This window comes from Rhinolophus ferrumequinum, chromosome 23, assembly GCF_004115265.2.
Source record: "Rhinolophus ferrumequinum isolate MPI-CBG mRhiFer1 chromosome 23, mRhiFer1_v1.p, whole genome shotgun sequence".
In the NCBI taxonomy this organism is placed as follows: domain Eukaryota; kingdom Metazoa; phylum Chordata; class Mammalia; order Chiroptera; family Rhinolophidae; genus Rhinolophus; species Rhinolophus ferrumequinum.
The window spans coordinates 9576404-9604193 of record NC_046306.1 but is presented as its reverse complement, the minus strand read 5'-3'; the positions used below and the strand labels follow the sequence as shown (position 1 = coordinate 9604193).

Sequence of the window (27790 nt, the reverse complement as noted above, 5' to 3'; positions counted from 1 at the left end):
TTGCTGCCATTCCCCCATCTCCCTTAATTCTGTGCTGCCCTCCTCCCCACTGTGTCCCCCTCTTTGGTCAGGACTGCTGAGCAGCTGGACCCCAGCGTGCTGTGAGGTCCCCACCTCCACGTCTGGGTCAGATCCTGTCACTGTATGCCTTGTACCACACTTCCTTCTTCCGGCACTTACCCCTCACAAATCCTTCTTGTTTGCTGTCCCCTCCCTACTGCTCTGGAAGCTCCTGTTCCCCATTATATGGCACCAGGCAAACCAGGAAGTGTTTTAGAAAGAAAGTGCTGTTTCCAGCTCAGCCCAGGACCCTCAGGACAGCATGACAAGGACCAAAACAGGAAGTAAGGGAGAGGCCAGGATGCCATTCCCAGCAGCCTCTGGCCACCCCCAGAGCAGCCCTGAGCCTGTCAGCGCTGCCAGGAGCTCCGCAGGGCGGGGCACTGGACAAACTGCATTCTGTGCTGTGTCCTGTAGAACCCTGCGGCCCTGGGAGGACACTTCATCCTCCCAATCTCGGTTCTGCATCTGCATGTTGTGGAGAGGGACAGGACCTGCTTTACAGGGTTTCCTGTGAGACCGAATGAGACTGCGCACGCAGCACTAGCACAGGGAGGGCTCGCCCTGCACTAGCTGTCATCTCTCTAAAATGTGAGCGCTGCGCTTCACACATCCTCGCGCGTGTACACACACACACACACATACACGCAAGGCGCTGCTTCGTAGCCTGGACAGGTCACCCCATTTGATCTGCTCAAACACCCCGTGAAGTGGGAACGGAGGTGAGCTTCTCTGCCGCCTGCTTTTCTCACACCCCAGGGCCTCACAGGGTGAGTTCACGCTCTCCAGTGGGGTCTGAGAATGTTCGACTGGCCATTCTGCCAGGCCGTCCCCAGGTCCCCAGAGAACCGGTCTGTGATGCCGCTGACCCTCCCCCCTCCCTCCGTGTCGCTCACTCCCTTCGCTGTCCCCCCAGGCCTGCGGGGCGCCATCCCCTACGCCCTGAGCCTGCACCTGGACCTGGAGCCCATGGAGAAGCGGCAGCTGATAGGCACCACCACCATCGTCATCGTGCTTTTCACCATCCTGCTGCTGGGGGGCTGCACCATGCCCCTCATCCGCCTCATGGACATCGAGGACGCCAAGGCACGGCGCCGGAACAAGAAGGACGTCAACCTCAGCAAGACCGAGAAGATGGTCAGTGCCCGTGGGCCCAGGGCGGGGCAGGGGGTTGTGCCCGCTGCCTGCCTGGAAATGGGGAGATGAGAGGCGATCGGAGGCTGCTCGGCACGAGCGCGCGCGCGCACGCACAGGTCGTCCAGCCTGACGCACGGTGAACCCAAGTTCTGAAACGTGGCTCCTGGGGTGGGTTGTCTGACAGCCTCGTGGCCTGGTGAAGCCACAGAGGCCATGGAGGGGGACCTTGAACCTGTATGGAACTCACCCCGCAACGCTGCTCCCCTGCCAGTAACCAACCACCCCATCAGGGCCTAGGACTGGAAGATTTCAAAATCACATCATTCCCCGATGTTCACTGAAGCCCCTCCTATTGGGGCCTGAGTGGGGGCAGGTGCTCATAGGGCTTTGAGGGCCATGAGAGAGGTGCCCCCCACCGAGGACGGTGAGGGCATGGTTGGAGACTGGAGGTACCCAGGACTCAGCTGCAGGGGCCTGAGGTCCCCATGTCTCTGCCTCCTCTGAGCCACCCTCCTGCCCCCAGCAGTGCCCCTGCCAGTGGGCTGCCCCTCCCTGGTCCGCGGTGGTCGTGCTTTCCCTGCCCTGTGCCCTCCCCCAGGCCCCATGTGCTGAGCCAGACTCTCTGACAGGAGCAGAGGCCGCCCTGGTCTCTCATCCCACCTTCCTGCACCCACCCCCCCACACACATACATTTCCAGAAATGCATTTTCTCGTTCCTTTATTCGAGACCGTCAGTAACTTTAATCAGTCATGGAAATCTTCAATCAGGGGACACGGAAAGGGGTCGTGCCCACTTCTCACGCTGGAAAGTCCAGGTCTGGGCAGACCTTGACCTCCAGGCTCTGTGCTGCTGGAAAGAGAACTTAGATGACCTCAGGCCGGGCTGGTTCAAATTTTCTCACTCAGGCAGCCTTTCTCCTTCTCCCCACCCCCAACTTTCTTGTCTGTCTTAACGGAAGCTCTAGTATAGATTCTCAAACCTTTCAGTGGGTGTTAGAATCGGTGAAGGGCTCCAGGATCCTACAGATCTGGGGTGGGGCTAGAATTTGCATTTCTAACAAGTTGCCAGGTACTCATCTGGCAGCCACGCTTGTCGAACCAACCACACAGGGCTCTCGTAGAACCAAGATGTTTGGTCAAAGGAAGAATAACTGCTATTTAGGGAATGTTTGCTGTGACACAAGCACTGTACTTGCACCCTCCTTGGACTGTCTCAGGTCGCCCTGATAATCTGCAGGAAGCAGAGGCTCTCGTTATCCCCATTTTGCAGATGAGAGCACTGAGGCACAGACAAGCCAAACCACACGGCTGAGGTCACGCAGACTCCAGAGCCTGTGCTCTTAACTGCTATAGTTTCCATAAATGGTCCCCAAGGTGGGGCTTCTGGACCAGCCGTATCTCGGGAACTTGTTACAAATGCAAGTCATTGAGCCCCATCCCAGACCTGAATCAGGAACTGTGTGAGTGGGCCCAGCATTTTGTAGATTCACAAACCCTCCAAACCTGTGCCGCCCACAGGGGCTCCCAGGTGCAGGCTGCAGGGGCTGCTCTAGCAGAGCAACAAATGCTGCATTCAAATCCCGTATGGCCCTCTGTGCAGAGGCCTGGGGCTGGGCTGAGAAGATCCAGTGAACCTGAGACCTATTTGCCGTCCAGACCTGCCCTGCCATATGCAGTCATTCTCATCATTCCTTTGGAGTTCCCACTGGGATTGTGTCCATGTATTTGTCTCTACCCTCCCTTCCCCTGTCCCTGGCACTGACCTGCATACAAATGCAGGCAAAAACAACAACAAAAGGAGCCTCCTCGTTCAGCTTGCTGATAATGAGATGGATGGCCTGGAACCGAAGCTCCCAATCCTTCGCCACATTAAAATCTGGAAGCTTACAAAGCAAGACCCAGCCCCAGCCCAGAACATCTGATTTATTCACAATTCTGATATATTCCTGGGTATCCATCATGTTTTTACAAACCTTCCCTCCTCCTTATGGGTTCCCAGGAAGCCCTTTGCTGCCCACAGACACACTGCACGATTCCAAAGTGCAGCGGAGGGGTTGGGGGGGGGAACACTGGTGGCCAGAAGCGAAGGGCTGCTGGGTAGGCTGGATGGTGTGGGGCCTTCCAGGAAGATGCCAGCCCAGCAGATGGACGACCCTCCTCTGCCTTCCCCGCAGGGCAACACTGTGGAGTCAGAGCACTTGTCCGAGCTCACCGAGGAGGAATATGAGGCCCACTACATCAGGCGGCAGGATCTCAAAGGCTTCCTGTGGCTGGACGCCAAGTACCTGAACCCCTTCTTCACACGGCGGCTGACCCAGGAGGTGGGACATGGGCCTGGCCCTGGCCTTCCTTCCTCCAGGCCTGCAGTGGCCAAGAGTGCAGTGGGCACAGGGAGGGCCCACGTGCTGTGTGGGGCGGGGCAGCCAGGCCTCCTGCTCCTGCTGGCTCTCTCCCTCCCAGGCCCACAGGCTGGCATCTGCTGTTTTTCCTTTGCTGCCAGATTTAGTGCTGGTTTAATAATAGACTTGTTAACAGTTTGCTTTTCCTGAATGATAGACTCGGGACATTGATCAGCTACTGAATCTGAGTGGAGGACTTTCAGACAAGGCAGGGCCTCAGGCAGTGGCCCAAGGCTCAGGCTCTTGTTCGCCCCTCCAGTCACTGCTGGCCCCTGGGGGACAGTGCGTGGGGCACCCTCATGGCCACCAGCTTGGGCCTGCTTTGCTGAAGTCATCCTGCCCCATGCAGGCTTTCGGGGTGGGGGTGGGTTCTGCCGGCTGCTGCAACCCCACCCCCCACCCACCCCCACCCCGGTTTCCGAGCCTGGTCCCTCCTCTGGCAGTCACCATGCTGTCAGTATGCGAGCTCTTACTATGAGCCAGACGCTGCACCAAATGTTTTTCATAATTGCTTCGGTTCATTCTCCCAACAACCCTTGCAGCAGATGCAGCTGTTACCTCATTTGACAGCTGGGGAGGCTGTGGCCCAGAGAGGTGAAGTGGCCTCCTGCCCTCCTCCCCATTTCTGAGCGACACCTGTTAGCCCCACCCCCACAAAGAAGAATCCCAGCCGGGTCAGTCATTTACCCCCTTAAAGTTGCCTGCAGCCATGCCACCTGCCTCCCATCCCCCTACGAGGTACAAAGCAGCTCCCCACCCTTCTCTCCCTGACCCTGACTCTGACCCACTGACAGGCCTTGGTTGTGTCTTTGTCCCAGGACCTCCACCATGGACGCATCCAGATGAAAACCCTCACCAACAAGTGGTATGAGGAGGTGCGCCAGGGCCCCTCTGGCTCTGAGGACGATGAGCAGGAGCTGCTGTGACCCAGCAGGGCGCTGCCATCGGCCCCCCCCCAGGGCTCCCAGGACGACACCCGCAAGGGCCCCCAGGGCGTGTGCATTTGGCTGCTCTTCAGGGAAGAAGAAAGCAGGGTGAAGCCAAGGCAGTCTTCTTAACCCGGAACGTCTAGGCCCCGGGACCAGCTGGTTTCTTCTGAGACATGTCCCTCCCCCTCCTCACGGGCCAGACCTCTGCAGACTGCAGGGACCACCTGTCCAGGTAAATGTTTCCTTTCGCTTCTGCTGTCCAGGCAAAGTCACCCGTCCAGCCGCGGTGCCTGACAGGAGAGCTCCTGCTGTGGAAGCTGTCGTGACTGGGTGTCCTGGGCTCTGGCTTGCAGTTTCTGCCATTGCCAGCCGCTGCCTTCATCGCGACCCCAGAAGGCCGAGGCCAGGCCCTTCCCTACTGGAATGGGTGTGTACCAGCAGGGCGAGGAGCCAGCTGCCATTTTCCTCCTCATCATCAAGGTGCCTCCAGCCTCAGCAGCAGCCATTCTGACCTGAGTGGCAGGCCCGGCGATCTGGAAAACCTCACACTCCCCCTTTGTGATGTTGCTTGCACACCCTGAGAAAGAAAAACTGAGTGACTTTTCTCTTCTTTACCTCTGATTGGCACCTCGCAGGCTGTCCCCCTGGGTGGCAGGCAGCTACTGCCCTTCTCTGGGAATACTGTGAATGTTTACACTGGTACTGACATGCGGGCACAGGCCCTTCTTTCCAGCCTCACTGGAAGCTGCATCCCTGTGTCTTTTGGGGTAAATGAGCCTATTCTGCAGAGTCAGAGCGCCCTCTGGAGGGAAAAGCTAGAGGTACAGGGCTTATGCAGGCCAGCAATTGCTGCCTGAATTGTTTAAATTCATGCACTTGAACAAGTGGTCAGAGCCTACAGTCGTCTCCCTCTCCTTGATTCCCTACTCTCTGCCCTTGTTTGTCCAGATGCCCCTTTTCCTGGGCGCCGCGGGGCTCTGCCCACCATTTACGACTGATCAGCTTTTCCTCTTTCCCAGTTCTCTACTGTTTTGGGTCCCATTTGTCCCCCATGTCAGGGTCACAGCTCACCCAAGCACTAAGGCAGGGGGCCAGAGACTGCCCCCTCCCGAGGTCTCCCTCTCTCCCTCTCTCTCTCTCTCACACACACACACACACCCGCCCCTTCCCTGTGGGCCCAGCCCCTGGGCCATCTCAGGCTGAGGAGCTTCTGATCATGCCCAGATGGAAGGAGTTACTGCCTCACACCCACCCCCACCCGACCTTTAACAAGCCTTGTACCTGCTTGCCTTTTCCCATCTGTAGGCTGTTGGCAATTCCCACGTGGCTCAGCATCCCAGCTGGAACTGGGGCTTGGCACTCTCGGGGTGGTTTCATTCATCGTGTGCATGTCCTTGGTTCTCTGTGGGGGCCCTGGGCTGGCCGCAAGTACGAGTCCATCTCTTCTGCCTAGAGCAGCGTGGCTTCGGATGTTGGGACCTTCCAGGCTCCTGCCCTAATCCTTTCCCTTCCCCAGAAGTGTACGTGTAAGGCAGGCAGGCAGGAAGCACGTGCTTTCTTTTGTGTGCATGAAAGTAAATTTGTACTTGATAGAACTAAAATATGATCATTTTTCTTTTTGTAATTTCCCACCCTAACTCCAAAATTTGAGCCAAACAGGATTCTTTCATTCCACCTGATATCCCCACTGGATGCATAATTCTGGTCTCTGTCATTTCCTATTTCCTTTTAGTGGACAAGTAATAGACGTGGTCAAAGGCAGAGGGACCTTTGTCCAGAGAAGGGGGCCAGGGGCGGGAAACTGAGACCAGATTGTTCTCTCATTCCCCAACTCACAAGTAATTTATTTTCTCTTCTAAAATTCAGGGTCTGATCTCAGAGGTGGAATTTGCATTGCGAACTTAAGAGCTTGCCAGAAAAAAATTTTTTTTGGCTATGAGTTCATAGAGTAGGCAGTGAAAACAGGATCTTCTCGATTCAGACTGCCCCTTGTCACCAGGTTCCTCCTTTCCTCCCACATTGAGCTGAGACCTGAAAATGACACTGTAATAGAGAAGCACCGGGAGGGTTTACTTACTAAAGTTCCCCAAGGCTGGGCTGTTGGGGTTAGGGGACACCTTTCCTGGCCCGGGCCTGGATGTCCCCAGAGGCTGTTCTGCCCCCTGCTGGCTGAGTGAGGGTTTGCCTGGGAGAGCGTTCCCACGGAAATGGGGGTGACCCATGATCCTCAACACCATTGCAACAGGCAAAAGCCCATACAGATCTATTTTGCTGGTGGTTTTTTCAAATGTACCGTGTTTCCCCAAAAATAAGACCTAGTCGGACAATCAGCTCTAATGCGTCTTTTGGAGCAAACATTAATATAAGACCCAGTCTTATAAGACTGGATCTCATCTAACATAATATAAGACCGGGTCTTATTTTAGTATAAGACCAGATCTCATCTAACATAATATAACATAAGACCGGGTCTTATATTAATGTTTGCTCCAAAAGACGCATTAGAGCTGATTGTCCGGCTAGGTCTTATTTTCAGGGAAACACGGTATTTGCCTGAGAATCAAAAATTGCTGCTGTCTACCTTTACCATACCTAATAATTCTATTATTTAGGGCAATAAATGTCTCGATTTTTGTAAATCCAGCGTAACTGTAACTTCTCACCTATTTATTGTCTGTTAGGTCTAGGCCACAGGACAGGAGAGCTGTAGCAGGTAGAGAAGGTGCTTTAGAGGTGAAGTCTGAACTCAGTGAGCCTCTGCGGAAGCTGGCCCATTAGCCAGTGAATTCAGAAGATATACCTGTCTTGGGGAGCCGGGTGGCAGCAAGCCCCACACCCCAAGACTCCTGCAGCCCCTCCACCGTAGGCCCTGAACGATTCTGAACGTCTTAGAAGAAATGTCATGCTTGCTGCAGCCCTGTCGTAGGATCCCTGGGAATAACCATACCCTGGGCTTGGGGTGTGAGGCCACACAGGGAAAGAAGCTGGCTTTTCCTAGGTGCCCAGGGATCAGGTTTGGGCTGGCCTGGGCCAGGGCCAGGCAGAAGGGGGCTCAGTTCCCTCGTCATCGGGAACTCACTCAGCCCAGGGGCAGAACCGATCCCCTCCCACCCCCAGGCCAGCCACCTCTTTTCACAGTGGGAATGCCAACTGGGCCCTGGCGGTAGTAAGACCAGGGGGCAGCCCTCGAGTAGCCCACGTCAGCCCAGGGAGGCTGATTTGCCTGCTGACTGATACCCGTGTGGGCAGTGGAATGCAGACACATCGGTGAGGGGGGGTCCTCCTCTCCTTAGCACTCACGTCAAAGGTGCCAGCAGCAAGCAGCCTGAGGTCTCAGTTCCACGTTCCCACGGTGCCCTCACATTTGGCACTGACCTCAGCGGGGTGGCCACAGCAGGATCCCACTTCTGTCTTGGTGGGAAGAGCGAGGGTGGGGCAGGGTGGTGGCCGGCTTCTCCCCAGCCAAGTCACGGCAGTCAGAGGTGCATGTGGCCTTAGAACTGGTCCCTCATTCAAGTACCGGAGGAATTTTAGCAGCAACGATCTGCCATTGATTAGAACTTCAAATGCAAAAAGAGAGGTGCTCTGATCCTTCCCCCAGGCCCTCCAGAATGCAGGCATGCTTGTCCTGCTAGTTGGTGAGTAGGAAACCACATCTGAAACGCTCCTGATACAGCAGCCAGAATCATTAAGAAGCTCTTCTACCAGGAAACCACTCTCCAAAGCCACAGGCCATGTGTCTGAAAACACCACAGTAAAGGCTTCAAGGGAATTAGTAGCCACACTCCCTTCCATTTAGGTTCCTGCCATTTCTCACCCAGATGGAGTTAGATATTCAGGGACTTCCACTGTCACTGGCCATATGACAAAAAAAGGAAGACTTTCTAACTTACCCTGGTCCACCCCTGTCCAGGCTGCTCGCATGAGCTGCCTGATGTCAGGCTGAGAAAGCTGAATGCAGCCGCGGGGACTTCGTGGCCCTGTGTTTAATCGCATGGGGATATGCGGGTTCCCTGTGGGCCCGTCAGGCCGTGGAAGAGCCCAGGAATAGCTCACTTCTCACAGCCCCAGCCCTGCTCTGAGGAGCTGCGAGGTTCGTGACTGAACCAAAGGCTTTCATGTTTTCTCCAAATACAGCTGTGCAAAGCTTGATTTGTTCTCAAGGTGAATCAGAATCGTGTATTCTTTTAAGCAATTTTCTTTGTCAAAATGAAGGAATCTTTTTTTAAGTACTGCTTTTTGATTTGTTTTATGGACCATTCGGAAGGCCAGGCTTATTTTGTCCTCCCCCGAGTAAGCTGTGAGAGGCATTTGTCATGGCTTGGTTCCTAAGAAATGATTTGCTGTTCTTGACGGAGTTGCAGATTGTGGAGGGGAAGATGGGTCAGAGATGGGGACCCTCTGGGGGCTTTGGCATCAGCCTGGTCCTGGGGACAGAAGGGACTGAGAGCCCTCTGCACACACAGGCAGCTTTCAGATGACGCCCTGATGCAAATGGGGAAGAAAACAGGTCTTTGCTTACTGAAAAAGGGCCACAAGAATGTAGTGGTTTATACTGTGGCAAAGTGAGCTGTACAAAGCTACCTGCTGGCGGGAAGGCCAGCTGGTTCAAGCTTTTTGGAGGCCAACATGGGGACACCTATCAGAAGCCTGGAAATGGCCCGTGTTTTGACACAGCAATTCTCCTCAAAGGACAAAACGAATGTGCACAAAAATTTGGCTCCAAAAATAGTCATCTGGACAATATCTGTAATGAGGAAAAATTGAAAATAATTTCTTTGCCCATCTCTAGTGGATTGGTGAGAAAAATAGAATATTTACCAGCAATTAAAGATTTAAGGATTTGGAGATGAGAGTATTAGGCAGGCCTGCCTCTTGCCACCTTTAGAGAAAAAACATTTTTATCCTCTCCTTAAATGTTTGAGATTTCAAAATGACAAAAAGATGAATCAGAGTAGAAATCTTGTTTTTTGAATACAGATAGTACTCCTCAAACACCCATTAATCCCTAACGTGGCAGGTTGTAGGCTGCCCATCCAACCACCATTTCTACCCTGGGCCCTGGTGTCATTGCTAAGGGTAACCACACGCATCAGCATCACGGGGACAGGGGACCCACTCCCAGTCCGAGCCGTGCCTGGTCATTCCACTCCCCTGGCCTGAGAATGACTGACAAACGGGCCTTTGACCCAGGTCTGGCAGGAGAACGGAGCAACGTCTTGAGGAATGTCTAGAACTGTTGCCTCACTCTCAGAAAGACACTGAAGGAAGGGAAGCACCCCCTTCCATTGTCTGGCCTCTGCCTCTCATTTTGTGAGGCTGTCCTAGTACCTGGACCTGCTGAAGCCTTCTTGAGACAAGGGAAGACCTCACCACATGCTAAGGATGGCAGAACAGAAGGGCAGAAGACCTGGAAGCTTTTAATGACACAGTCGCACCGATGAATTAATCAGCCCTGGAACTGACCTCCCTCCAGATCTCATTACGTGACATAATACATGTTCTTATTGTTTATGCCACTTTTGGTTGGGTTTTATGTTACTCACCACAAAAATAATCCTGGTACAACTTCATGAAGTGAGACAAGCAGATTCCAAAACAACACATAAAGCATTAGCCTGTAAAAATTAAAGGTGTGTTTACATATAAGAAAAAATCTGGAAGGCCAGGTGCCAAATTTTAACTTTGGTTTTGAGTGGAAGGATTATGGGTAACTTTAAAAATCTTGTTTGTATATATTTATTTCTTTCATAAGAAAATGTCTCTTTTCAAAATGTGATTACAATGACACCAGAACTAGAGGAGCAACACATTAAATGGGGATGTTTGAGGTGACATTAAGAGCACTAGGGAAACAGCAAGTCTCATCATCCTCAGGTGAGAATCCAAACTGAAAGAATGACTTTGAAGAGCGTCTGGCAATACCTAGTGAAGGTAAAGATGCCTGCCACCCTTCGACCCAGCAATTCCTCTCCTGGGCTTATGCCCTAGAGAGCAAGGCTGGCAGCCCCAGCCTGCCCCCTGTTGTTGTGCTACCAGAGAGCTAAGAATGGTTTTGAACATTTTCAGATGGTTGAGAAAAATTCAAAAGACTTATATTTCATGACCTGTGAAAATTACATGATATTTAAATTTCAATGTCCATAAATAAAGTTCTGAATTTTTAAATTAAAAAATCATGGAAATTTGTTTTCTCTCGTTATATAAGCACTTACTTTTTTTTTTTAATTCACTGTCTAGCCATTTACAGAAAAAGTGGCCTGCCCTAGAGAAATTCTTACCCACTCATGCACCAGGCAGGAGACACCTACAAGATTATTTGTAATGGCAAGGTGTTGAAAACAAGCTAAATAAATGATTGTAACTAGAATGGATAAACTGACCCAGTAATGCTATACAGGAGTGGAATACTATACAGCAGTGAGAATGGACGCATGAATTAATGAAACTGGAATGAACATATCAATGGGGCTAAATCTCAGATGTTGGGAGACGTGGGAAGAACAAGCTGCCGAAGAGTCCAGTATAGGAAGTACATAGAAACCCATGCAGAACATGGGAAACGGGTGCTTAGGGACGGGTGCTTAGGGACGCACACACATGGAGAGAGTGGGAAGAAAGGCTGGAAAGGTCAACACCAGGACCACGGGCCCCTCTGGGGTAGGGGAGGGAGGGTGAGGAACTGCACGTGGACACACTCCATCCACCCACCCCGGCTTCCCCAGTAGCCCTGATGTTTCATTTCCTAACGGAGCAACGGGCAGCCAGAGTTCATCATATCTGCCAGCTTGCAGATGCTCCTTACGCTCTCGTAGCCTCGGTCCTTCTCCCCGGCTCTGTGCTGAATAACAGACGCTCTCCAAGGACCATCCCAGGCCCATGACGCCCTCATCTCAGGATTAGCTCTAGTCATGGGTGACAAAAGCAAAATTAGCAGTAGCTTCCCTGGAGTCCTTGAGAACTAGGAGTCTCAGCACCGGGGGGCGGGAGATAAATGAGGTTCGACGAAAATTCTGTGGTCCTGAATTTTAGTTTGAAGTATGAAGATGAATTTGTGATGTATTTTGTCTTGTTTTAGAATGTCAATCTGTTTTGCCTCTGCCCATTAGAAACAGTGACCAACCGGGGGCAGTGAGCTCCCTGAGTGCTCAGATGGTGGGGTCCAGGTGCCATTTCACAGTGAAAGGACCCAGGTCTCTGGCTAAACATCTGATTCCGGACTTGGGCAGAACACATAAAAACAAACCTGGAGCACCGTGTCATACCAGAGAGTGAGGAAGCAAAGAATTCAGGGTTAGGTCAGAGATCTCAGGAGCCAGCTTGAAGAGGTTCCGACTGGCCAAAGACGGGAATTTGAACATCAGTAGCAAGACTAATGCAATGGACTGAAACACGAAATATACTGAAATCAATGAGTTCAGAATGATACTTTTAAAAAATAAGTCATTCTTGGGGGATTCTAAGATCGACTCATTATTCTAAATAAAGATAAAGGGAAAGAATTAAGCACTTATCCCGCCTTTCTTATACCACTGGTAGTCAAATAGTAGATGAGGGAAGTTTCCTTTAACTTAAAAAATAATAATCATGAATTTATAGGAAGTTGCAAAAAATAGTACAGAAAGGTCCCATATACCTCGCACCCAGTTTCCCCAGGAGTAACATCTTACACAATTACAGAACAATATCACAACCAGGAAACTGACATGGGTACAATCCACCAACCTTGTTCTGACTGCACCAGTTTTACATACACTCTTTGTGTGTGTGTGTGTGTATGTGTTGCATGCATGCATGCGTGTGTGCATTTCTATGCAATTTTATCATACACCATCCCAGGGAAGTTTCTTTTTTTTCCAAATTTTATTGGGGAACAGTATGTTTCTCCAGAGCCCATCAGCTCCAAGTTGTTGTCCTTCAATCAAGTGGTGGAGGGCGCAGCTCAGCTCCAAGTCCAGTTACCATTTTCCATCTTTAGCTGCAGGGGGTGCAGCCCACCATCCCATGTGGGAATTGAACCGGCAACCTTGTTGTTGAGAGCTCATGCTCTAACCAACTGAGCCATCCGGCCACCCCTCCGGAATCTCAGCGGCAGCTTGTCTTCAATGTAGTTGTGGAGGGCGCAGCTCACTGACCCATGTGGGAATCGAATCGGCAACCTTGTTGTTCAAAGATGGCACTCTAACCAACTGAGCCATCTGGCCGCCCCCAGGGAAGTTTCTTTTTATGGAAGTATTCCAGTTGCCAAAGAAGGAACACTAGAATTGGAATATCTCCATTTTGCAACTTCCAATGAAATAATGGATCTAAGTACTCATAACAGTCTTAATGGCTGTTAATATCTCAAAGGGAGAGAACGCGATGAAGGAATACATCTGTGAAGTATTCTTACCCAAAAGATCAACCCCAAATCTGAGCACACCTCAAAAGTCAACCCCAAGTGATGCACGTTAATAGAGTGAAAGGCAGAAACCACATGGTCATCTCAATTTAGAAAAAGCCTTTAACAAAACTCAACACACTTTCATGATAAAAACACTCAACAAACTAGGAACGGAAGGAAGTTAATACAATAAAGGCCACATGTGAACATTTATGTGCCACAGCTCACATCATACTCAATGATGAAAGACAGAAGCTTTTCCTAAGATCAGGAACAAGGCAAGGATGCCCACTCACCACTTCTATTCAACATGGGATTGGAAATCCTAGCCAGAGCAGTTAGGCAAGAAAAAGAAATAAAAGGCATCCAAATTGGAAAGAAAGAAAATTATATCTGTTCCCAGATGGTATGATCTTATATGTAGAAAAGCCTAAAGATTACACACACACACACACACACACACACACAAATCCGTTAGACCTAAAAAATAAATTCAGCCAAGTTGCAGGACACTAAATCAATACACAAATATAATTTACAAATATAATTTGCTTACTATACATGAACAATGAACAATCTGAAAAAATTACAAAAACAATTCCATTTACAATAACATCAAAAAGAATAAAACCCTAAGGAATACACTTAACCAAGGAGGTGAGAGGCTTGTACACTGAAAACTACAAAACATTGCTAAAAGAAATTAAATAAAGAAAACCAGAAAGACATCCCGTGTTCATGGGTTGGAAGACTTACTATTATTAAAATGCCCATCCTACCCAAAGCAATCTACTGATTCAATGCAATCCCTATCAAAATCCCATTGGCATTTTCGCTGAATAGGAAAAAAAAATCCTAAAACTTATATAGGATCTCAAGGGACCCTGAACAGCCAAAACAATTTTGAAAAAGAAAATGTTGGGGGCCTCACACTTTCTGATTTCAAAACACATTACATACAAAGCTACAGTAATCAAAATAGTGTGATACTGGCATAAAGACAGACATACAGGCCAATGGAACACAACAGAGAGCCCAGAAATAAACCCTCGCATATATGGTCAAATGATCTTCCACGAGGGTGCCAAGAACAGACAGTGGGAAAAGGACAATCTCAACAAATGGTGTTGGGACAACTAGATATCCAAATGCAAAAGAATAAAGTCAGATTCTTACTTTACTCCAAATACAGAACTTAAAAGGGATTAAAGGCCTAAAACTATAAAACTCTAGAGGAAAACATAGGGAAAAGTTTCATGACATTGGACTTTGCAATAATTTCTTGGATATGACACCAAATGCACAAGTAACAAAAGCAAAAATAGACAAGTGGGACCACAACAAATTTAAAATCATTTGCCCCCCCCCCCCCCGGCACTCAGGTAGCCCCACTGTGAGGGTCCTCCAGCCAGTTTCCCATGTCTCCACCTGCCGCAGCCTCAGTCAGGGGGTCCCCACAGCCAGCGCAGGGGCTTCTCAGAAAGCAGGCCCTCCCATGAGGACTTTCGGTTTCTCATTCTTGGCACAGGTCCAAACTCACCTGGCCCCACCCACGCATGCCTTATCAGTCCCAGTGGAGATTCCAATTTCCATTCGCCTTTTGACTTTACACACATCTGTTGGGACTGAGCTACGTGGCCAGGGAAGCAGTTGAGCTTCGGTCATGGCTGCGCTTGGGTCCATGGTGCTGGGCTTGGCCAGAGCAGGTCCTATCCCCACTTCCAAGCCCACCATGACCAGGAGGGGCTGCCACTTCAGCAGGTTCCAATCTCTGTCGCCACGGGAGCTGGAAGCCTTCAAGGCCAAGGTCACCTTGGAAGAGTGGCTGCCGCTGAAGAGCTGGAGCTGCAGCTCTTGCCTCTTCCCCAGAACCAGGGACCTGAGGCAGCTGCAGGTGTTGGGAGCGCCCTGGGGCCTTGGAGGCTGAGCTACACGTGGCGGACTTGCCCCGGGGGTCATCCTGGTCCAGCCTTCACAAGAGCAGCACCACCTCCCCTTCAAGCTCCAGGCCTGTGTCACAGCTCAGCCTGCAGCAGGCCCCGCCCCAGAGCCACCTCCGCCACTGGCTGTGCCATCTCCAGCGGCCCCAAAGGAGTCTCAAGGCCTCTGTCACTTTCAACCTCTCCCCCCTCGTCACATGGGACCTGAAATGTGTTGCCTGTGGAGACCTGTGCACCTGGACCCGCCCCCGGCCCAGCTGGGACCAGGACCTTGTTTATGCACGGCCCATCCCGGCCTTATTTCCTCTCACCCCTTATTTATATGAAGCTGCAGCACTGACTCATACCAAAGAGATGCTTATTTTTCTACTTTTGTAAACAGTAAGGAATTGGGGTGGAAAAAGGAAGAGCCAACTACCAATTTTCAGGAGGTTGAGAGAACAGAGAAATATGTTGAACAGCAGCAGGGCTGCAATAAGCAAAATGCAGGCTCTGGCAAACTGAAGGACAATCCAGTTTCTTGAACACATACATTCAAGGAAAGAGGTAGATGGAGCCCCTATACTCCCTAGGGACAGTCTACAGAGGAACCCTGTCTTAAACACCTCCACAATTGCCACGTGGAGACCATATTAGGGCCCTGATGCAAACAAACTTTTTAAAATACGGATTTATAAGGCAAATGGACATGGGGACATTGACTGGATATTGGTCGCTAGAAAGGAATTGTTATAAAAATTTAGATGTCATAATGGTATAGCGTTTTAAAAGTCCTTGTCTTTTAGATACACGTACTGAAATAGTCCCAAATGAAATAGATGTCTGGAATTTTGCTTCAGAGGAATTTAGGAGTGGGGAAGTGGATGGATAGGCAGGAGGAAACCAGGCTGGTAACTGTCGAACCACTGGAGCTGGGTTCCATGTACGGGAAGGTTCGTTATATTCCTTTTGCAAATGCAAAGGCTTTAAAAAGGAGCAAATGGGGAAAAATGCAGTTTAAGGAAGATAATAGCATCCGGGACCCAGCCCCTTCCAGCTACTGTCCCAGCCTCTTCTTCACTTGGCGTCTGCCTCAGTCTCACATGGCTGCTCCATTCCAGCCAGCACAGCCACTCCAGCCAGGAAAGAGGATGGGGTGGGAAGAACGGAAGGACTCGTCTTAGAAGCCACACAAAGCACTTTTTCCATCCCAGGGACCAGACATAGTCATATGACCACGCCTGGCTGCAGGAGAGGCTGGGAAAGGCAGTTTTCATTCAGGCTGTCTAAAAATCAGGGTTTCCATTACCCAGGGAGAAGGAGTAAGTGGAGATCGGGGTTCAATCCGGTGTCTACCACAACTCTCATCCCTCTGAGATTGGTACAGGCATGTGGGTGCCACAGATCGGCGCTCGGAGCTGGCAGCAGAGCTAATGGTCTACAGCTGGTAGGCCTGATGATGTTTAAATATGCTTGTCATTTACATATACAAATTAAGCAATCTGCTCCAAGTCTCCGCTCCGCTTTGGATGCAGAAGTGTCTGACTTCCTTTGCTCTCCCGGGCGGGGTGTCCTCTAGGAAGCTGCTGTTCCCGGCAGCCAAGATGGCGGGTGCCATTTCCTATGCTGCAGCTAAAACCAAACCCAGCATCTGGTCCTTGGTCTGGCCCGAGGCCTGGATATTTGTTCAGCCAATGCATGAAATGGAGAAACCTGTTTTCAGTCTCTTCCCCAACAACTAAGCCGCCTCGTGGGGGCCAGCCCAGCAGTGGTCAGCATCGTGGCCACAGAAGCCCTGCTGGTCCATAAAGCGAGAAGGTCCCAAACCACAGCTGCTCTTATGGGACCCTTACAATTTTTGCCATATGTTCTGCTGACTCAACCCTCATTTTAAAAAACACTTTAAATTGATTCTTAAAGGAATCTGTCATTGCTGTAAACAGAAAAGCAGTATGGCCTGCCCTAAAAAGAAGGTAACTGAAAACCTAGCTAAGAGTCTGCCAAAGCTGCTGAGCCTGACATCTGCTTTCTCTGTTAAAAACAAGCTAGCTTTCAACTGACTTCCTTGGGGCATTGAAATGGATTGCAAGAATTGAAAATGCAATTAATTGTTTTCGTAACATCCTTCAATGTTATTTAATGCCTGTCAGTCACTACCAACAGCCATTTCTCCTGGAGTGTGCAGTCCTACTGCTGGGAAACAGGCTGAACTCTGTCTACCTGCTTCTCCAGCTGTACAATGGGGACCACAACCGTACCACCTTACAGGAGTACTGAGACAATTACCTGAGCTTGTGCATGTAAAGTTTCAGCATATAAAGTGCCTGGCTCACAGTATAAGCACTCAAATGCTGGCTATTGTCAGTTTCATTGAGAAAATGTCATTAAGGAACTAAATATGACTTCAGGAAAAAAAGTTTGAGCAAATCAAACTTCAAAGCAGGAAGGTGGACATAAAACCACAAACACTTTATTTAATAATGGAAGACACTTTATTATAATTTTTTAAATCATCTCTCAACATTTCAACTCTTGGTAGAAATCAAATGCAAAACATCTTCACTTTTAAATTAGCATACATTTATCTCAGTCACAGCAACCTGATACAGTACGATACACACCGAGGTGGAGCATGGTCAGAGCACTTCCTTTTCCAGCCTATGACACGGTATTTCCTTGATGATGCGTACACTGGACTTTCTCTCCTAGGACGAGTCAGTCGTTCCTGCTTTCATCCACTATGTATAAGTTACGTGGCATCACAGTTGGTTAAAAGGGTTACAATAGTGCTGGAGCGATCTGGAAATGGAAAGCTAGAAAACTAGAGCTCTCAGGAGGGACAGGCATTGACACTTCTGAAACGTGAAAAGGAAGAACATCAAAGATGAATGCCCAGAATGGGTGGTCTCAGTAACAAAGTCAGCTGAAATTTAGCTGTACACACACGTTGGGTATCTACAGGGATCTACTTGATATATAAAAAAAGAGCCATAGAAGATTTGAAAAACCTTAAAATCACTCAACTGAGTTGGAAGAACATCAGCAAACTCACAGTGGCCTCAGGATTCAGCTAGATTTCAATTTGTTCAAGAGCTGAATACTTCCTTCCACCGACCGGAAAACCTGCCGCATGTAAATTCCCGTAACATTCTGTACATCACAAACACTTATGGCTAAAATATATTATTAGTTCACAAGGAAGCGGTTTTATTTTCAAACTCTTGCCCCACTCCTGCTCTGCACCCCAAAAGGAAAATCCAGGGCTCAGTCATTCACATGAGGAGTCATGGGGGCCTTCGGGTTTGGAAGCGCTTAGGCTCAGCTGACAATCTCAGGCGACATCTGTCTGATGGGCACACGCCAACTCCTGCCCACCTTTAGTGCAAAAAGATCGCAAATGTTGCAGAGTCCCGGAAACAGGCGAAGAGAAGAGGACTGAGATGGGAATCCCCAACGAGTTTCCTTCTGAAACGAGACTCAAGAAGTTTGGAGTGCAAGGTTCACACTCGGCAAGTGGCAAAGACCGGGTGTGGATCCACAGCTGAGGTTCCTGACTCGTCGCGAGGTGCACAGACCTCTCGGGCCGCACTATCCCCCGAAGTGCACACTGGAGGTAGGTGTATAGAGATTTATTGTAGGGAAGACAGTGACTCTCCACCAACGCAGATCCTCTGCCCCCACACTCTCCGCTCTCTCCTCGGGCTGGGGCGAGTAGAGGCCACGACGTGGGAGGGCACGAGCCCCTCCCCTGGAAGACTAAAGGACCCGGGGCATTTTTATAAATAGCTACATAATGTCTTTAACCACTTTGAAACACACAGCAAGTTGAATATTTATTTAAAAATAAATCTCAAAAATATCTATTTACAGTACAGTAAGAGGGGCGTGTGCAAACAACAGAAAGGGGGACGTCAGACCTGCTGTGGAAGGTCCACACTTCAATGCGCGGGGGCAAAGTTCACAAACAATCTGGGCTGAACTGAGCGGTGGTGGCAACGGGATGACCTTCAGCTCATATTGGACTCAGTTCAGCTGTGAAACCTAGAGAGCAGGGAAGTCAGGGGCAGGGAGTCCAGGAAGGGATCCTTGTATTTGGGGCGCGGGCAGCGAAGGGCTGAGCCCCTGGGAGAGGCCCAGTGTGGCAGGAGGGCTCATTTCACAAGCCAACAGGCCTCAAGCTCGCCGCCCCAGGTGGGCATGTGGAGGTGACCTGGAGGGCCCTTCCTAGTCCAAGGTGGCTTGGCGGTGGGAGGGGGAGGTGTGGCAAGAGTCCCAGAGCTAGAAATCCTCTTTTAAAATAACAAAAACCAACGGAAGAGGGAGTGGAGAGATTAGCAAAAATGAATCTGAACGGAAGTGCCACCCTCTCCCTTCTCAGGTGACAAAGCAGCCATCGGATGAAAGAACTGAGTCACTAAGTGAACTCCCACGTGGTGCAGCCGACCCACAATCCCTGGCAGCGACATGGTCAAGTGCAGGTTTCTGCTTCCCAGACGAATGTGTGAACGAACACTTCTTCCCATGACACCAGAAAGGTCAGTGGTGTAGCCCTTGGAGCAGGGAGGTGCACGGTCCAGTCTATCTGTACACCAGATGAGAGTACTGGGTGGCCTTGTAGTTCAGCTGGGTGTTGGGCATGAACTTGTGCAGCTCACTCTTTTTGCAGCAGGGGTCGTAATGATAGGCCACGAGGCAGGCATCGCAGGAAACTTTTGAACACTGGGTGCAGGTGTTGGTGGCACCCGGGCGATTACAGAAGCCACAGCGGGAGCTGGCTGTGCCCGAGGGCTTGGATTTGGAGTGGAGGTGCGCCAGCCGGTCGACGCCCTGAGCGTGGCCTGCATACTTCTCCCTCAGAGCCGATCCTTGGGCCAGGCTGTCATGGGTGGGGACCTTGCTGGGGAAGGCGCTGGCCTTGGAGGCCGGGGAACAGGCAAGCAGGCTGTCGCAGCGCTGGCAGATGGAGGAACTGCAGGACAGGCCGCAGTTTTGGCACTTGGATACGGCGGACTCTTTGGCGGGGGGTGAGCGCTTATGGTAGAGGGGGTGGGAATCGTTTCTGACCAGCCATACATCCGGCCGCCCCGCATCCTGCCTCCGGTACGTGGCCCTGGGTTCCGAGTCTGTGTACAGATCCACGTCATCCTGAGTGGAGAAGTACGTTCCGCGCAGCAGGCCAAGGCCATTGCTAGGGGAGGAGGATGGAAGATCATCCGGGCTGCCATGGGGGGAGCTGGACATGGTCAGGAGCGAGGCGGACGGGCGGATGATCTCGTCCTTGAGGTCGTCCCCCACGTCTGCGGCCACGGGCTCCTTCCGCAGACTCAACGAGGTCTTCAGGGGCGGCTTCCGGCTCTCCCAGTAGCTGTCGTAGGCGTCCACGGACCTCGAGGGCTTGGTCACGCGCGGCTTGTAGTAGTCCTTGGCTGCCCGCTCGCTGGCCGACTTCTGGAGAGCCACGCGGGCCATCGAGGCTGTGAGATGCTCCCGGCCCTCAGCCCGCCGCCGCAGGGCGTCCGAGCAGCCGCGCACGTCCTCGGCGCTGCTCTTGCGCTCGTTCACCACGTCCAGCTCAGAATAGCCCTTGTCCTTGACTTGTGAGTGGATTTCCAGCATCTGCTCACACTCCACCTTGGCCAGAAAGAGTTCAAAGGAGACCATCTTCACCTGGACGGTCTCCACGAATTCTTTGAGCTTGTATGCAGTCCCCAACTCGGGCACGTAGCCCATGTAATTCAGGATGGTTCGGATGTCCTCTTCCAGTAACGTGGACTTGACGTAATAAACGAAGGGGCCCGTGTAGGTCTAGAAGGGGGAGGGGGAAGGGTCAGAAAAAGAGGCGGGCTGTCTCTCTGAGACGCAAGAAAGGCTGCCTCAAAGCCCAGTACATCCAAGTCTGAGCTGGAGCGCAGGGAACCGCAGAAAGAGAACGGAATGATCTCAACAGCTTCTCACTACAGAAGGCAATAGCTCAGCTACTGGTGTGAGGGAAATGACACATCGCTCCTTTCTTAAGCACAGGGAACAAAGCCATTAGCTTTCTACGTGGGGCGCAGCAGCTCTGCTCCCTACGGGGAAGAGGAGGGCAAACTTGATAAAGAAGGGATCGGATCAGAGGCTGGTGCCTGATGTGCACTGAGAATATTCCTTTCTGGCATTTCTACGAAGGTCTGAAGAAATATGTCAGACTTAAGAGCCTGGCTTGATGGGAACCCTCCTGAGCGATCACTGCCTTCAGAATGGTTCAGAATTCTCTCTCAAATCCAGCCTCCTCACTCCTCCTCTGTGTTATGCCCAGACATCTGTGGCAGCCTCCTAACTGCTCTCCCCGCCCTACTCTTGTCCCTCTATAGTCTACTGCCCAATCCAGCCAGAAGGATTCTCTTCACATGTGAACGGGTCCCAGACACTGCCTCACTTCCAGCCCACTTAGGACAAATCCATGTCCTCTAACCCGTTTCAAGGCCCTGCACCACCAGAGGGCTGCCTGCCTTTCCACCCTCCCAGTTGCAGATGCGAGCTGCCAGGGGCGGGGACCCAGTTAAGAGACGACATGGACAGGCAGACCAGGTGGGGAGTCCTGGGGGTAATCGTGGTCATTATCTCACAGGTGGTGGGGAGCATAGGCGGGTGTGCGGGCAGGGAAGGGATGAGATCAGACAGGCACGAGCCTTCTCGAGAGGGACCGTAAGGGGCAAGAAAGCAGAAGGGCGAGCAATGTGGAGGCGCCTGCTTAGACCTTACCTTGATGCTTCTGAATTCCTTCTTCCATGGGTAGAGGAAGAGGTTGACGCCCACCGTCTCCAGCACGCTGAAGGCACAGTGCAGAGCCCGCAGGCTGGAGGCACTCAGCGTGCGCAGGGAGCTCTCCACCACCTCGTAGAACTGGATCAGCCGGAACCGGTAGAAGGGGTCCACCTTGTGCAGGCTGAGCAAGGTGGAGGCCGCCACCCGCAGGGACTCATCACTGCCAGGCCGCTGCTTGCTGGGGGTGGTGTCCACTTTGCCCTCGTGGAACTGCACATACTTCCGAAATAAGTCATCCTTATATTTTGTATCCATTGAACTGGGCTTCCCCATCCGATCCGGGGACGGGGGCTACCTTATCTCCTCCATGGCTCGTGGGTCGGAAGCAGGGCCATCGCTGAAAGCTCTGACATAATGCCCCCCTGGACCAGCGGAGTGCTCTGGAAGGGGGAGAGCAAGAAGCACATCATCCCTGGAAATGGTCCACACGCCAGCTGTGGCTGCGAGGCCCAACACAACACAGAACTGGCCTGAGGCACACGGGCACCTCCAGCCCTGGGCCCCGTTCTGCTCATTCATTCAACACATTTACTGAACGTGTACTATGTGCAAGGTCATGGTGGACACGAGACGGGGAAGGTCCCTGACGTTGTGGAGCTCGCAAGTGAAAAATATGGCTGGGGCACCTAACCTGCTTTTGTGGGGAGAAGCATTTTGCAAAGCCCCGAGGCAGTGACAGTTAGACCTGCAGGATGAGGAGTGTGCCAGGCAAAGAGGTGGGGCAAGGGTGGAACACAAGAGGCCTCAGCAGGGAGATAAGAAGCGAGTGCTTACTATGCGCCAGGTGCTTACCGTACTAAAGCCTTCCTTCGCCTCAAACCTTAGGAGATAGGTACTATTGTTATCCCCACATACAGATGTAAAACTGAGACACAGAGACGGTAAGAAACATGCCGCAAGTCACAGAACTCTTAAGAAGCTGAGATCCGAGCCCTGGCAGTCTGGCTCCAAAGTCCATGCCCTTCCCCACCACACCCTGCCTCCCGAAGGCAGGAAGGAGCTTGGCTGTGAACACAAAGCAGCCTGCAGGGTGGCTGAAGCCATGAGGAGAGGAGGGGAACGAGCCGAGATGAAGCCCAGGCGTGGCAGCATCCCGACCCCAAGGCCTCAGAGAGTGTGTTCACACGGGTGAAGCACCTGCCTGAGGAGTTCAAAGCCCAGGGAAGAGGGACACAATGTATTTGTGGTTGGAAAGAGACCACGCTGGCTGCTGGCCCCTGGAGAGCGCTTTTATCCACCTCTGATGGCCTGCATTCCCCTTCGCCTTCAGAGCAGTTTACAGTTCTGTTGGGAGAAGATAGGAGGTTCCGAGCTGGGAGACACAGGGTTTATATACTCTCGCTGTCTGCTTGGCCACCCGTTACTAGGACATGTACAGATCCCGCGATATTCTGATGCCACAGTGCGGGCAGCGGGAGCCAACGGGATTCATGGAAGGACGTTACCAGGAGGGCAGACAACAAAACACAGGGGCGACACACCGATTCCGAAGCCAGGCTGCCTGCGTCTCTGGGTTACTGGGGATAACTCACCTCTCTGGGCTTTAGTTTTCTCATCGGAAAATGGGGGTTAATAACAGAACCTAGTTGGTGGAAGATGGCATGCGATCAGCATGCACTCTTCACAGAGTGCTGGCTCGGAGGAAGCCCTTGATAGACAAGCAGCCATTCCTGGTGTCTGGAGCTGCTACACCCACCCCCACCAAGCAGTCTCAAGAAGGGCAGAAGAGAGCGGACAAACATCTCCGACTGCATTTTCACTCGCCTGTCCTGACCACAGCTGCATGGCTGCGGGGACCCTGACCCCATTACTCAGTAAGGGAACCACAGCACGGGGACAGGGTATGTGCTTCCTAAGTGTCTGCTAACTGAGTGAAGCAGGCTCCTGCTGGCAGTGGGGGATGGCAAGGAACCGACAGAGAAGCTGCAGTGGGATGGCACGGACCTGCGCAGTCCTTGAGCAGATGTGAGTTCAGCTCAGGAAGTCCTAAAGGCCTACGAGCCTGGCAACCATCATGAGGTCAATAAAATCATCCACATTTGATTGAGGCTCGAAGGCTCGACATGGTCAGACCGCTGCTCACCTCATAGCAGTCTGTCCCTTCCCTCTAAGCGCCACCCACATGGACCTTTCTTTCGGTCTGTTCCTCAGACACGCCAAGCTCATTTCCATCTCAGGACCTTCGCACGCGTTGTTCCTTTTGCTTGTTCTTCCTCTGATTCTTCCCTCTGCTGGCTCACTCCCCTTCCGGCCTCAGCCCCAATGCCACCCCTCAGCGGCCCTCCCTGACAGCCCCAGCCCAATAACTCCCACCTTCCCAGTCCCGCCCTACCCAGTGACCCTGGGGTAATCACCATCTGAAACGATCCACAGTATTAATTTACCGGCTCCCTCTCTTTGTCTCCCCCCCATGACGCAGTGAGCTCCACAAGGCAAGGACTACACCTGTTCCGTTCACCATGAGGCCTACCTACCACAGAGCCTGGCCCTTAGAAGGCATTTGATACAACAAGTGAAATGCATGATACAAAGGATGTAAGCTTCATGACGCCACGCCTTTAGTTTCTCATTTAGCTCCCCCAAGAATCCTGGGTGGGGGGAGAGAGAGAGAGAGAGAGAGAGAGAGAGAGAGAGAGAGAGAGACAGGGAAGGAACAGAGGCTCCATGACATGACATGCTCTAAGTAGCTCAGGGTTAGTAAAAGGGGGATTCCAAGCCTGGCCTTGTGACTTGGCACCTGTGTTCCTCCCACCGCCCCACGATTCCCAGGTTCACAAGTATTTATGCACCATCTACCTTGTGCCAGGCCCTGGATTGGGCGCGCTGGGGGGTATGGGGTGGGTAAGAGCAGCAGGGACAGTTGAGAAGACATAACCCTTCCTTCAATTCTAGTTGAAAGAGCTTACTGTCTAGCATCAAAGGACGTATGTTCTCTTAAAAAATAAAACCGTATTGCAGCCTGGGAGAAGACATCACTGTCCTTGCTAAGAAAAACCCATATGCATTTATCACTTTGTATTTCTCTAAGCGAGGCTTCCATCCTGCCTCTAGCCGCAAGGACTATTTTTTGATACACCTGAAAACAATTGACACAGAAGGCCATCAAGCCTCCTAAACACTGCTGTGAGTTTGTTCCAAGGAAATCAGCCTCAAGCCCATGGAGACTGACTTTTTTTTTTTTTTTTTAACAAAGTCAGCCACCCTCCAGCTCAGCGGCTGCCGCTCTGTAATCAAACCACAGTCCACATCCTTGTCTGTTGCTGGCAAACAATAAACAAGGGGAAGGGATCCAAAGAGCCCAGTTGGTGTTCAAAATCCTAGTCAAGGATGGGAAACCTATCCAAAAAGAATCTTGAATCAACCTAGATAGGTGAGGAAAATGGTGAAAGAAAATGAATGCTAAAAGATAATTAAGGAGAAAGAAAAGAGAAGGAAACTAACAATTATTGAGGTCCTATGTGCTAAGCATTGGGCTTTCCATTTCAACTCCATCATCCCGTTTAATCCTCATAGCACTGAGAGAAAACCAAGGCTCGGTCGTTAACCTGCCCAACAGAGCTTCAAAGGGTCAGAACTGCCATTTGAACTTGGGTTGGCCGGCCCTGAGACCTGTGCTTTTTCCCATTTATCTCCCTCATTTATTGTTACACTTAGTACCATTCACCGAGGGATTAGTACTTTAGTACAGGGCCCTCTGCTGAGGCTGGATGAAAATCAATGAAATCAACACAACAGCCTCAAGGTTACAGAGGAAACTGAGGCTCAGAGAGGCACAAAGTCACAAGGTTAGGAAAAAGTGGATCTGAGATCTGAACCTTGGTCTGATGCCAAAACCCTGACTCAAGCTCTGGGCTGCGCTGCTTTGAAGCAAAGCTGCCCTGCTGTATCTGCTGGACAGCTCTACTCGAAAGGGCTCAGCTAAGCTAGGAGGCCCTGTGGCCCTGTGAGCAGAGTTAAGTTCCAAAAATTCCTGTAGTAGCAAAACTCACATCTTCCCACACAGAATGGGGCTGGAGGAGCCACAAAGCTCTATGATGTAAGCTCGAGGGCCAAGGAAAGAAGCTGGCCAGAGACCGGCCAGTGGTGAAGCAGCTGACATCATCCGTCCTGAATACATTTTCTGAGAATACAGGCTGCATTATAGCTGGTCATAGCTGGTGTCTTTTCAGAGCACAGAACCAGCAATTTATTCCCAGTACTCTGCAAGAACCCAAACACGCTCACTGCAAAAACAGCGTGCTTACAGGAGACCAGACAGCTCAGTGACAGAGCTGTTAATTTCTCGAAGCAACCCAAGGACTGGAAAGCCAAGATGTGCCAGTCGGGCAGGAAAAAAATGGCACTGTGAACATCCCTAACGGAGTCAGGCAGGTGCCCAGAGCCAACAGGCCTGGTCAGCACTTCCTGCACCCGCAATCTGGGCCCCCTTTCCAAAGCAAATCGATGAAGAGATAGATATTGCAGTCAGGGAGGGGGTGGCTTTTTAATAATTTTTTAAACACCTCAGAGGAAAGCTGTATCTGTTTAAAACCCCACTGAATGGAACTGAAATGATTCTGGGTAGCAAAGCATTGGCTTGGCTTTACCTCAGCTGGCCCATTCAAGCAGAAATGTTCCCCAAGCAGCATTTGAAGGCGCCCCCTCCCTGCACAGGCAGGAGCTATTTTGGTCCCAGCACTGCCCCAGTCCACAGGTTTACAGATCCCTGGTCTAGCTTCAGCGGGCTCCGAGTTCCTTCAGCCCCCAAACAGCAGCGCGGGGGCGGGGAGCAATTCAGCCCCCTCCACCTCCGCACCCCACTCCTTTGCACTCATTCCAAGCCCCAAGGCTCCGGAGACACAATCGAGGCACCTTTCACTGGCTGTGAAACACCAGAGGGTCCCCACACCCCAACCAGATTCCGGAGAAATTCAGAGATAGGCCTTCCAAACCTCTGAAAATAACCTCGGCGGTGCTGCAATTGGGCTTCCCTGGTGGCAGCTGCCTCTCCGAGGGGCTCTGAAGGAAGCAGTTTTCCCTCCCTGCGGGGGACAGAAGCCAGCGGCTATTCCCAGCCTGGTAATTCCTACAGCCTCCAAGGGCCACGTCAGTTGTGAAAAACACCCCAGACCCACACTCGGGCACTCCCCACGGGTCTGTGAATGAATTAACAGAAGCTATCATTTATTGGACGTCTGCTCTATGCCAGGGCTTGTACTTCACACGCATTATCTCACTTCATCCCCACTACGGTCCTAGCAAGCAGGTTCACTCCATTTAACTGATTAATTAGACAACTGAGGCTCAGAAGATGAAATGACTTGTCCAAGGTCAACAGTGAGTACAAACCCAGGTCTGCCGCCAAAAGCTGGGCTGGGGACCACTATGTGGTAACTGCCTCTCAATGGAATCGGGGTGTCCTCCTGCTTGGTTAGTCTCCGAAAAGGGGGTGTTCCTCCTGAGCTGCCCTGAACCACCTATAGCGGGTCCTGGGTGTCTGCGAGGCAGTCCTTGGGGGAGTAGGGATCCAGAGGACAAGCTGGGACCCCGGGGCGCCGAAAATGCGAGCGAGCCCGCCAGTCCTCCCGGACGGCCGCGAGGAGACCCCGCTCCCCAGCCGCCGAGCCCCGCCGAGTCGGCTGCCCCCTCCACCCGGGAAAGCCCCAGGGGCCGTTCCGCCCGCGGCCGCCCACACTTACCTCGGCACTGCGGCGGAAGACGCCCCGGCCGAGCGTAGCAAGGAGGAGCCGCGGCAGCCCCCAGAGCCGAGCCCGGCTGGGCTCCTCCGCTCCAGCCGGCTGTAGGGGACCGAGACCAGTACTCCCGAGCCAGCGGCGACCCGGAAACACTCGGACAGGAAGTGACGTCCGTCGGAGGCGGGCCCAAAAGGAGGCCGGGCCGCCGCTGCGCGCAGGGCCGAGAAAAAGCCGAGGCCCAAGGGCAGCGGAGGAAGAAGCAGGAGGCCGAACAAACACAGAAGCCGCAGAATCCCACTTTGAGCATTAAAGGGACGCTGTCCGGGCTGGGGCTAGGACCCGGAAATAAAAGGGCCGGAAGTGACGCACACCAACAGCCCCGGAATGGCAGCAAGCTGGGTTGTCATGGGAACCGGTCAGGAGTTGGGCGGTGGAGTCTCAGAACTGCTAGCACAGGCGGAGAGACTCTGGGTCTCTAATT

The 27790-nt window shown here is 51.8% G+C and overlaps 3 protein-coding genes across 5 annotated transcripts in view; 2 read left to right on the top strand and 1 right to left on the bottom strand.

The window, feature by feature from the left end:
• Nucleotides 1–5808, top strand: part of SLC9A8 (solute carrier family 9 member A8) — a 59303-nt gene extending 53495 nt beyond the window's left edge. For 2 of the 3 annotated variants that reach the window (XM_033094844.1, XM_033094842.1), the window contains 4 exons: nucleotides 977–1197; nucleotides 3372–3518; nucleotides 4415–4471; nucleotides 4789–5808. In XM_033094844.1, the coding sequence (XP_032950735.1) occupies nucleotides 977–1197; nucleotides 3372–3518; nucleotides 4415–4471; nucleotides 4789–4851 (488 nt within the window). In that variant the 3' untranslated portion in view covers nucleotides 4852–5808. Of the gene's footprint in view, nucleotides 1–976; nucleotides 1198–3371; nucleotides 3519–4414 lie in introns of all 3 variants that reach the window. The other variant, XM_033094843.1, reaches the window with a different exon arrangement.
• An 8700-nt stretch (nucleotides 5809–14508) lies between these two features.
• Nucleotides 14509–16278, top strand: LOC117016257 (interferon lambda-1-like). The gene is made up of 3 exons (XM_033095454.1): nucleotides 14509–14832; nucleotides 14930–15078; nucleotides 16215–16278. Exons 1-3 carry the CDS (start codon nucleotides 14572–14574, stop codon nucleotides 16276–16278), a joined length of 474 nt encoding a protein of 157 aa, XP_032951345.1. The 5' UTR covers nucleotides 14509–14571.
• A 1024-nt stretch (nucleotides 16279–17302) lies between these two features.
• On the bottom strand, nucleotides 17303–27570 carry SPATA2 (spermatogenesis associated 2). Its single transcript, XM_033095013.1, has 3 exons — nucleotides 27313–27570; nucleotides 21572–22014; nucleotides 17303–20632 (listed from the first exon to the last, which is right to left on the bottom strand). Exons 2-3 carry the CDS (start codon nucleotides 21905–21907, stop codon nucleotides 19406–19408), a joined length of 1563 nt encoding a protein of 520 aa, XP_032950904.1. The 5' UTR covers nucleotides 21908–22014; nucleotides 27313–27570; the 3' UTR covers nucleotides 17303–19405.
• Between the last annotated feature and the right edge of the window lie 220 nt (nucleotides 27571–27790).